Here is a 12014-nt window from a genome sequence, read left to right on the forward strand (position 1 = left end):
CCAGAAGACACATTAAAGCTGATTGCCCAACTAGGTCTTATTTTTGGGGAAACACGGTAGGTACCTGGGCTTCAAGGGTAAGTAACAAATATCTTCTACATAATTGCTGTTGTTTTTCATCTTTTCTGTCAACCATGGAAAATAAAGCCTTGCCTCTCACTCTGCTTCCAGTTCCACTTGTCCTATGCAGATAAGGAACGCTATGAAAATGAAGAAAGACCTGAGGTCCAAAAGCAGATGCTGGTTGACATGGCCAAGAAGCTACCCGTTTACACAAGAACCGGGAGTGGAGGTCAGTTCAGCCAAAATCAGCAAGGATTGCAGAAGGTCCAAGTCATACATATCCTCAGGCTAGCTCCCTTTTCTCCTCTTTTCTGAAAAACACTATGGAGCTTTTTCTCAACATTTTATTATAAAGATTTTCAAACATACATCCAAGATAGAAAATTATACACTAAACATCTGTCTACAGTCTACCAGTAACCATAAAGACATTTTTTGGTGCATTTTAAAGTAAGTACCAGATATCAGTACATATCCACCTAACATCTTGTATCATTCTTTTCTGGGTGAAATATACAGAAGGTGCCAAAAAGATGTCTACACATTTTAAGAAAGGAAAACATTGTATTAAAATTGTAATGCTCAATATATATCGATCACAAAAGATGAATAGAAGTCACATTTGACTTTTGCAATTACAAGAGGTGCGCAACATGGTTACCATCACTGTAATGTTAATACAGTTTTTCCCTTTTTTAAATGTGTATACATTTTTTTGGCACCCTCTGTGCATATAAAAGCATGCACAAATCTTAAGTGTACCATTCAGTGTTTCCACAAATGTACACACCTGTGAAACCAAAACCTCTATAAACACTGCCACACACCAGAAAGTTCTTTTGTGCTCCTTCCCAGTAAGTCCCACCACCACCGCCACCAAAGAAAACTGCTATTCTGATATTTTTCTGCCATAGATTAGTTTCTCCTGCTCCAGCATTTTATACAAATGGATTCATACAGCATGTACTATTGTGTCTGGCTTATTTGGTGCAGCATAATGTTTTGGAGACTTATTTCCATTGTTGTGTATTCCATTCCTTTTATTGCTGAGTAATATTTCTCTTTATGAATATATCATAGTTTGTTTATCCATTTACCTGTTGATGCATGTTTGGCTTGTTTGTGGTGCTTAGCTATTATGAGTAATCTGCTATGAACATTTTTGTACAAGGACTTGTGGAGAGGTAGGTCTTCATTTTGGAGGGCAAATGCCCACTATGGACTTTTACTGTTAGTTTTCATCTGCATGACTAGAACAGTACAAGCTGAACCAATTCTTTGCCTTTTAAAGTTTGAAAACCGAGGCTCTTTTGCCAAGTCACCCTAATATTTCTACAAGGAAGATTGTGTTTGAAAGCTTTGGGAAGTTTACTGTTAGATATTTATTTTCATTTATCATTTATTCAATGAATATTTATGAAGATCTCATATGACAACTGGGGAAATTTTAATATGCTCTAGGCATTAGATGGTATCAAGTATGTATTAATTTTGTCAGAGCATTAATGTCTTGGTGTTTATGGTTTTTTAAAGGTCTTCAAGCACACTGGTGTAAAGGACATATGGTGAAAAGGAAACAGGCAGGAATTATATAATCTGAGACAAGAGTGAACAGAATGATGTGATAGAGCAGAGGTCACAAACAGAGGCATATTAGATGTGTAGGGTCCACAGACAGATTTTGTTTCAGCTCTGTGTCTTTTAAAACGTTGTAATTGTTACTAATTTTTAACAATTAGAATAGTTCCGCATGAAAATCCAGATTTCTGGCTTGTCTTGAAAATTCAAACACTGGCAATATTCGATGTGCATTTCCACATGGCAAAAATTAGCTAATACTGAGCAGTAACTGCTCTCTTTAAACAGAGCATGAATTCTCAGGTTCTCCCAGAGTCCTACTACCTGCTTCACTCACTACCCACTATTCCCCGGACCACTGAAGGGTTTGTTTGCAGCCCCCATAAAATAGAGCAATAGAGAAGCTTTCTCTGAAGAAATGTCATTTGATCTGAGACCTGAATAATAAAAAGGAACGAAACATACAAAAGGCCCTGGGACAGGATTAGAAGAGCAGACAGACAACCAGTATGGCTGAAGTATCGTAGCTGGAGATTGAAGAGGCAGGCAGAAGCCAGATGATACAGGCCATGGTACGGAGTTTGGATTTTATTTTAAAGGTGTTAGAAATCCATTGAAGGTTTTACATGGAGAATCATGTGATCTGATTTACCTTTTAACAGATCATCTAGCTATTCTGTAGAGAATGTATTGTAGGGGGGGCAAGAATGAAAGCAGAGTGAATAATTAGGCAGCTATTGCAGTCATCTAAGTGATAGATGGTGGCTTAAACTGGGCATGCTGAAGGACCTAAATATGCATGTCCCTCTCCCTTCCTTCTTGCCTCAGTTGTACCCATACTTTGGTCACCTCCTACATTGCTAGAAATGAACAAACTCTGCTGAATTAGCAGTCCATTATGTTGAGACAGTTATGTATGCTTAATATACACTTTAGATGGAATTACTGTATTAGCTCAAATTATTCATAACTTAATCTTATTAAACAGTAATATTCTATCAATAAACACAGAGAAAATGAGGAGGAAAGGAAAATGCCTTTTCAAAAAGATATATGCACCCCTATGTTCATTGCGGCACTATTTACAGTAGCCAAGATATGGAAGCAACCTAAGTGCCCATCAATAGATGACTGGATAAAGAAGAAGTGGTACATTTATACAATGGAGTATTACTCAGCCATAAAGAAGAATGAAATCTTACTATTTGCAACAACATGGATGGACCTAAAGGTTATTATGCTCAGTGAAATAAGTCAGACTGAGAAAGAAAAATACCATATGATCTCAGCTATATGTGGAATCTAAAGTACAAAATAAATGAGCAAACAAAAGAGAAACAGACTCATAGAAACAGAGAACAAACTGATGGTAGCCAGATGCGAGGAGGGTTCGGGGTCTGGGTGAAAAAGGTGAAGGGATTAAGAGGTACAAATTGGTAGTTACAAAATAGTCATGGGGATGTGAAGTACAGCACAGGGAATATAGTCAATAATATATGGTAATAAGTATGTATGGTGTTAGGTGGGTACTAGACTTATCAGGGGATCACTTTGTAAGTTATATAAATGTCCAACCACGATGTTGTACACCTGAAACTAACATAATATTGTCTGTCAATATTGAGAAAAAAAAATTTTTTTAAAATGCCTTTGATCTGAGGGAAATAAAGAAAAGGAGGGAGGGATGATTTTTTTTATATCAGACTACAGAGTGAACAGAACCCTGAACTAAGGGGTCAGAAAACCTGTCCTGGTCATAACTCTGCTACTCACTTGCTGTGTGACCTTGTACAAGTCACTTGATGATATGGCTCAGGTCTTTACTTCCTTTATCTGTGAAATGGTCACCTGAACTAGTTGTTCTAGAATGTCTCTTTTATTCTTCAAATTGTTATTCTAAGAACCACTCTATTACCATGCTTTTGGAGTTTTATCCAACTCATACAATCCAACTTCTGGAAAGAGGAAATAAATTATGAATTCTAGTTTTTAGATAGGAAAGTTGGAGTAAACAGAGGCTAAATGATTTTCCCAAGATTACTCAAGCAGTTGACAGTAGTTTGTTTTATAATATAAAATGTTATGATTAGATATCCGGATATAAAACCTTTCGCCCTTACCTTCATCCCCCAAAAGATGCTTTCAAGATTGATCCAACAGGGAAAAAATACATACCACAATTCTCTTATGCAATCTGCCTTTTGCTTTGTAACTTGAAATGAAATGATTTGGCTACCTGTAATGAGTGTATAGCAAGACGTCTGGATAGGCTAGGAAGATATATGGTATCTCACTGAGCCCTAATCAGTGCTAACCACCTTATTTTTCCTATAGCTGTAAGATTCTGTGACCGGTGCCATTTGATCAAGCCAGATCGCTGCCACCACTGCTCTGTCTGTGCCATGTAAGTGACAGCCATATTTCCCCTGGACTGAGCTTGGCCACTGATGGTTGCCTAGACAACAATGTGACTGACTATGACATGTAACCATGGCTAGATAAGAGCATTTCCTTTCATTCCTAATGAGCACATGCCAAACACCCTCACAGATATTATGATTCAAACCATTATAAAGATAGGAAAGAAAAATAAAACCCTATTTTAAAAACCAATGTTTTACTGTAGAACAGTTTTAGATTTATAGAATTATTGTGAAGATAGTTCTCATATGTCCCACACTGTTTCCCCTATTATTAAAATCTTATGTTAATTTTACATTTGTTACAATTAATGAACCAATATTGACGCATTATTTTAAACTGAAATCCATACTCAGATTTCCTCAGTTTTTCCCTAATGTCCCTTTTCTGTTCCAAGAGTCCATCCAGGACACCACATGACATATATTTTACCTGTGATTCAAACAGACTGTAATCATATGTTTTCTTCTGTGCTTTTATTAAACTGACTATTGAGCAAAATGAGGGGCATTATCTTGGACATTTTGTCTGTATCAATATCCTAGAGTTCCCAATCTTTTTACAAAGATGTATTTCTAGGCATGTAACTTGCTGCCAGTGTCATCCTATAAATTGTTGTGATTGCCTCATCCTAGGAATGAGTGTACTGGTTCCATGTAAAAATACTGCTCAGACCTTGAGTTTAATGATGAGGTATTGCTTCATTTCCATAGCTCTACTTATCACACTACATTTTGTTATTTTTAGGTGTGTATTAAAAATGGACCATCACTGCCCTTGGTAAGTCGCTTTTATTCAATTCTCTCCTCTAAAGTTGTAATATGCCTGTTTCTGCTATTCACTGGGCTTTGTGTCTGTGTGAGGGACATGGGAGGTTTAAGGTTTTAAAGCAAGAATAAATATACAACCAAAGGTATGGTAGAGAATTCTTGGGGTTACAAAGCTAATGGTCTCTTGTCCACTAGCTTTAGTAATTGGGCAAGGAAAGAAATAGAGCACAAATAGTTCCTCTCCTTGATTTTACAGAATCAGTTCTGTTTTCTGCTGTCTTGATGTTTGAAATACTCTAGATTGTTAACTTTAGCAATTCTCCAAATTTTATATATCTGACCTAGAGAACAAGTCTGAAATCCTTTAACTGCAAAGAGAACGTGCCACACTGTACTAAGTCTAATAGGTTTTCAGCATCCAAGATCTAGGTCTGCTTGGGTGTGTCAAAAACCAGTCCAGAAGTGTTAGTTAGTCCAGGTGTCTCTGCCTATAAATGAAAGGACAAACAAGTGACACATGAACTTGTTTACGCAGCCTGTACCTATTAAGGGACTTTTATTTCTGTTCAGTTTCTACACAACATGTGATGAAACAGCAGGAGTCACATACTTCCACTGCTCAGTTCACTTTATGTATCGGTGTGCTCTCCATAAATGGGTCCTGGTTTCAAATCAGTTTTTCTCTTTTTTAGGGTTAATAACTGCATTGGATTTTCCAACTATAAATTCTTCCTTCAGTTCTTAGCTTATTCTGTTCTCTACTGCCTGTACATTGCTACAACGGTCTTCAGCTATTTCATCAAATATTGGAGAGTAAGTTAAAAAACCCTGAAGGTGTCCCCTGCCCACTACCCGTCCAGAACAAACACACATCTACTCCAGTCCGTGACATTGTTCACCTCATCTTTGTTTTACATTTTGAAATCTGAAGTAACCAGAAGGGAAGGCACCAAAAGCATCTGTCATACATGAGAATCTTTTGAAGGCCTTCAGGAACAAAACCTCTTGACTCTTACTGATTCTTTACAATGTACTTCTCTAGTCAAGCTTTAAAAATTCACATCTTACCAATTATAGATTTGAAAAATATTGAAACTAATTCTGAATCCCTAGTTTCCTAAGAAAAAGGGTAACAAAAGTACTGGCTCATTGTTATAAAATACTAATTCCCTGTTCAAAGAACAGTTGCGAAATTCCTACTGGACAGAAAGATTCACTGACTCATCTTCACATATGTCCAAAATGAAATGAGGAGTTGTATTTGAACTTCATATGACAAACATTGGCTCTGTATCTGCTTCACTGGCTCATTGCCAAAATCAAATGAAACAAATGTTGAAAGTACTTTACCTTTCAAAACATGATTCTAATAATTATAATAAAACTTTTATAAAAAAAACCCTACTTTCGTCTTCCTTCTACTTGAAGATATCAATCCTATCCCACCTATTTCCAAAAGAATTGAAGGCAGATTTTCAGTTTACATATGTGTACAGGGTCTGCCAGCAGTGTAGTGAAGTATGTTGTTTTGTTTTGTTTTGTTTCATGCCCATGGACTCCAGGAGACATTTCCTCCACACAACTCCAATATGACTGCTAAGATGTCATAACCATCCATGGTGAGGGTTACCCAAACAGAACCTGAACAGCAACATACAGATGTGGGCAGAGCTACTAGTTATTACTTTAGCAATTGCACAAGAGCCTTATAACAGGAATGTCTCAGGACTTTCCTATTATAGGATCCTATAACAGGATTCACAGGTCACAATTTAGTTGTGACAACCTAGAGGAAAAAACGAGAAAGGAAACGCAGTGAGAATCTAAATAGCTAAGAATATTGAAATTACTAGTGATTTGATCCCTACTACTGTCGAAAATTATAGTGATATGTGCTTTCCATTCTCCCTTCAATTTGCTTGATTAATTCAGATATTTAATACCTTTAAGAATCAGGAATTATATAATGGATTATAAAAATCTTCAACTCAGAGATACAAGAGCACAGGCAGAAATGAAGTTTTCTCATCAATTTTCACCAAATACAAAATGCTTCACCATCTTGGTGTTTCTTCTTTGGCCCCTTTCCACAGCACAGGATCTCTTATCTATTACTCAGGTTTCTAGGACCTGTTTGGCATTTTATTAACACACTGAGCTACCATCCTGAAAGTAAAGAAAATCTATTGCATCCAATTCAGCAGGGAAAGTGTTAGCCTTGGCCTTCAGTACAGACTGTACAGGGCCTTAACACAGTAAGATACTGTTTAAGAATCACTCTTCACTCTCCTAACAGAGTAAATAAACATTGTTGCATTTCATGCATTTTGCCTTTGGCCCTCCTAGTTAGGCACTAATCAAATATCACAATGCCAGCCAGGTACCATATGCTTTTTTTACTCTTGAAAGATAATATTTGGATATGAATTAATTACCAGAAATATCTCAGTATTCACAAGCAGTATCAGGTGTGAACAGAGCTTTGTCCTTTTCTATACCCTCACTTTTTTCCTGCACAGTATACTAGCTCATGATTAACAGATGACAGGAGAGGAAATCTGTCTTGGCTTGCCCTTCTAATGAAAAGGACATTAAAAGTTTGAGCAATGCTTCTTTTTAGTCTCTCCAGCCAGAGCTTGGGGTTCCTCAGCAAGTGGTATGGGACATGCTGAGGCCAGATGCTGCTTGCTTGTTTGAGTTTTGTGGACCTTTGAGAGATTTTAGGAAAGTCTGTAGCCTGAGCCAAGACAGGCCATTTGTCTGGGAAAGCCACTGGAGGTGGCTTGGGTGGGCCCGAAAGTTGGGTAGGACAGGGTCTTAAGGAACCACCAGGGTGCGGTGAATGGTGTTAGCCAGGTTGATGGAGATTCAGATATGGCGGCCGCCTGCATCTGCACGCAGGGAGGGGAAGGGCTTTTGCCAGCTCCTCCGCCTGGGAGAAAGCTGCCCCTCCAGCCCTCATCCTGAGGCCAGACAACTCATTTCCTCCCTGTATGTCCCTGGTGCCTTTTGAGCTGCTGCCCCAGTGTTGGAGCTCAAAGCGACTGAGTCCGTCATCAAATTAGACCATGCATGGGTCCTTTAAGAGGAGGGTCTGGGAATGCAACCATCCTCTATCTCACCCAGCCACAATCTCTGCTGGTTTTCGCAGCCTGAAGTTATGGGGACTTCTCTCTCCGGCACTGGAACCCTGGGCTGGGGAGCCTGGTGTGGGGCTGGGACCCCTTGCTCCTCCAGGGGGGAACCTCCACAGCCAAGATATCCATCCCAATTTTTAATGGTCACATGCGGGTGTGGGACCAGTGCGTTCCACGTTTCCACCCCTCTTAACAGTCTCGCGGTGGCGTCTTCTGTATGTCCTTAGTTATAGGACTTCTGTTCAGCTAGACTTCAGATGGTTCTCAATGATGATTACTCTGCAGTTTGATTGTAATTTTGATGTGATTTTGGGAGGAGGCTATCACAGCGTTTCTCTACTCTACCATCTTGACTGGAACCCCATACGTTTCAAAGTCAGGATCTGAATCTCTCTGATCCTAAGCTGAGTGATCTTAAACAGGGCCCCATGTCTTACTGCCCATTATGGTCCTGCTATGGAGAAGCTCTAGTCCCTTTGGAATAAAGAATTCAGAAAACCATCAGATCATGTCTCGCCTTTCAATGTTAACTTCAAGCGTAGCTACTCTGATAGGAAGTTGATCTTTGCCTCACAAAAAACGTACAGTGTTTCCCCGAAAATAAGGCCTAGCTAGACAATCAGCTCTAATGCATCTTTTGGAGCAAAAATTAATATAAGTCCCAGTCTTATTTATTATAAGACTAGGTCTTAATATAATATAATATAATATATAATATATAATATAATATAATATAATATAATATAATATAATATAATATAATATAATATAAATATAATACCGGATCTTATATTAATTTTTTCTCCAAAAGACACATTAGAGCTGATGGTCCAGCTAGGTCTTATTTTCGGGGAGGCAGGGTAGTAATATACACTTCCTATACTGGGTCATGAATCTCCTCAGAGGCTATGAATTATTTTAGGACCAAGATAATAGTCTTATTCCAGCAGTATTCCCCTAAACTGTTCTTGTTGGTTATTGCTTTGAGTAATTTAGCTTGGTTATCTTCTCAGAAGGTAATTCTGAACACAGGCCATCACCTTCTTCTAATAAAAAAATGTTAAATATGAAGTATTCTATCAAGGGACAACACGGTAAATATGATTTGGCAGGCAGAAGAGCTCACTTTACATCAATCTGTCTTGCACAGCTATTTTCTGTTGCTCGTTTAAACACGAAAGATGAGACTTCAAATAAATATGAGCTTAGAAAACATACTCAAAAAGTAGAGATTATGAAAGCAAAAACACAACCAGGGAAAAACCACTACAAAGCTATATATGGAGTCTTTCCTATAAATTCAAAACAAAACAAACAAAAAAGAATCAAGTTCAATTTGAGTGCCCAGGCCAAGGTTTTATGGTGGGATCATTTTAAAAGGAAGCTTCAGATAAAAGTTCCTTGGGGTAGCTATTTCCTGGGGTGCTCTGCCTCTGTGCAAATTTTACCCAGACCATCCCTCAGCTGAAAGCATGTCACTGGCTTACTTCCCCTTATTTTCATTCTTCAAAGATATACATACCCTCTGGGAGATTCCCAATGTTTCTTAACATCAAAATGGATAAAAATCTTCTCTAAAAGAAGAAAAAAAATCTATACTATCTGAATTTGCCAAGTGTTTCCAAGCCTTAACTTTCTCCTTCCAAATTAGAGTAGACCCAGATCCACTTCAATCAAGAATCACCTTTAAGGGCTGGCCCAGTAGCTCAGGCGATTAGAGCTCGATGCTCCTAACTCCGAAGGCTGCCGGTTCGATTCCCACATGGGCCAGTGGGCTCTCAACCACAAGGTTGCCAGTTCAACTCCTCGAGTCCCACAAGGGATGGTGGGCTGCGCCCCCTGCAACTAAGATTGAACGTGGCACCTTGAGCTGAGCTGCTGCTGAGCTCCCAGATGGCTCAGTTGGTTGGAGTGCGTCCTCTCAACCATAAGGTTGCTGGTTCGATTCCCACAAGGGATGGTGGGCTGTGCCCCCTGCAACTAGCAACGGCAACTGGACCTGTAGCTGAGCTGCGCCCTCCACAACTAAGACTGAAAGGACAACAACTTGACTTGGAAAAAAGGCCTGGAAGTACACACTGTTCCCCAATAAAGTCCTGTTCCCCTTCTCCAATAAAATCTAAAACAACAACAACAAAAAAATCAAAAAAACCCCAAAAGTAAATGACTTGCAAATTAAGAATAAATTTGCTTTCATATAAAAAAAAGAATCACCTTTAACTTTATTCCTTGAGAGCATTTAGAAATATTTCAAAAACGTTCATCATGCCCAAACAATGATCAATCAGCACAGGAAAGGAGGAAATAAACAAAAGTCAATTTTTCTAAGATTCTCTTCAGAACACAAAATGTTACATGGTGTGTGTGCTATAGGACTTAGAAAATTCATTCTGGTCTAGGGCGGCATATAAAAAAAAGCTGCTGCCACATGGAGAATAAGATGTCCCCGCCAAGTATAAAAGTCTTTAGCTACCTACTTAGTAGCTAAGTAGCCTGCAAATTGCCTGCAAAATACTGCTTGTTTTTACTGTCTAAACATCTGTTTCACAGGATATAATATTCCAAGACATTGTACTTCAGCTATTAAAAAAACCAAGCACACAAAATTCGCAGTAGCTTTAAAATCAGGTGATGGCAGATAGGTAGAAGATTTTAAAATTCTACCTATTTGTTATAAGTTCCTACATATATCACCATGACATTTTCAACATACATATGTATCCAAGGAAACATGACATTTGAAGTATTCCAGAATAAGACACCTTGAGACAAGATGAACCATATGACCTCAAAATCACCTCTAGCCAGTGATGTATAATTTGGAAATTAAATGGAGTACAAGCTTTAAGGCATGGCATAGCAATTAGGGTCCGAGTATGCCCTTTTCACATTACCTTTGTCTAACTAGCACATTATACCCTCTATTTCACACTGAACTACACTTAAGCAAAGATCCATTTTAGGCTTTGTGGGCTGAAAGCATATCCATACTGAGGTGTGCTCATCAACAAAAAGAGTTGTTGTTTTGTAAAAACTTTACAAAATCGAGTTTTTAAATTAGAGCTAGACATTTTATACATACAAAAAAATTATTAAATGATATAGAAAAAGCTAGCCAAGCCTTACCACTTTAATATTTTGTTTCTGTTTATTATTTCTTTCCTAGGGGGAATTGCCCAGTGTCCGCTCTAAGTTCCATGTCCTTTTTCTTCTCTTTGTGGCCTGCATGTTTTTTGTCAGCCTTGTGGTTCTCTTTGGCTACCATTGTTGGCTTGTCAGCAGAAACAAAACCACCTTAGGTAAGACTGGACATTAAGACTGGAGAAAGAAACATATTAATGTATATCACAGTGACCTCTGGATTGTCCCCAAGGAAGACAAAAACTTTAGCTGCACTGAATGAAGCATATACAGTGAAGAGAGCATTAGTGAATGAAACCTCATGCAAAACCAGAAATGACCATTCCTCTTTATAGTTCATATTGGGTAATAGCCGTCCAGATAAACAGCTGAAAGATTTTTCTGAACGGTGTTCACATGAGGAAGTTAAGGAAAGAATCAGCACAGAAGGGAACACCAGAAGGGGGAGGTAAAGGTCACTAAAGATAGAAGAATCTAATTTATTGAGCACATCCAAAAATAGTCCTGAGAAAGAATTCAAACCAACAAATCATTGAGTATCTGCAATCATCAAGAAGCTGTCTAGAGACTGTGGGAATAAGATAAACACATTGAACAAGTGAGTCTCTAGAAAAATGGGTACAACAAATGTACATTATTTTTCTGTCCATCACTCTATACTCTGGGCTGTTATTTGGAGAACTACATTTCTGATGGATTCCAGTGTAACAATTTTTTCATCTATGGTGGAAGAAATATTTACATTGTATGCAAATCAGTGCATGAAGAATGAGGAGAAAGCGTCAAAATGTTGCATGTTTAGCTAAAATAGATTTGAGGAAAGTTTAGTACAAAAGCCACTGTACTTTTGGAACTCATTTGCTAATAATGCTAACAGCTAAGAAAGTATTTGCACTCATTTTCT

The 12014-nt window shown here is 38.2% G+C and overlaps 1 protein-coding gene across 2 annotated transcripts in view; it reads left to right on the top strand.

Annotated features, from left to right (window-relative positions):
- ZDHHC15 (zDHHC palmitoyltransferase 15) overlaps positions 1–12014 on the top strand; it is a 70244-nt gene that overhangs the window by 40276 nt on the left and 17954 nt on the right. For both annotated transcript variants that reach the window (XM_081041936.1, XM_081041935.1), the window contains 5 exons: positions 172–292; positions 3976–4045; positions 4810–4842; positions 5525–5645; positions 11136–11268. In XM_081041936.1, the coding sequence (XP_080898062.1) occupies positions 172–292; positions 3976–4045; positions 4810–4842; positions 5525–5645; positions 11136–11268 (478 nt within the window). The remainder of the gene's footprint in view (positions 1–171; positions 293–3975; positions 4046–4809; positions 4843–5524; positions 5646–11135; positions 11269–12014) is intronic.

This window comes from Rhinolophus hipposideros (assembly GCF_964194185.1).
Source record: "Rhinolophus hipposideros genome assembly, chromosome: X".
NCBI lineage: Eukaryota > Metazoa > Chordata > Mammalia > Chiroptera > Rhinolophidae > Rhinolophus > Rhinolophus hipposideros.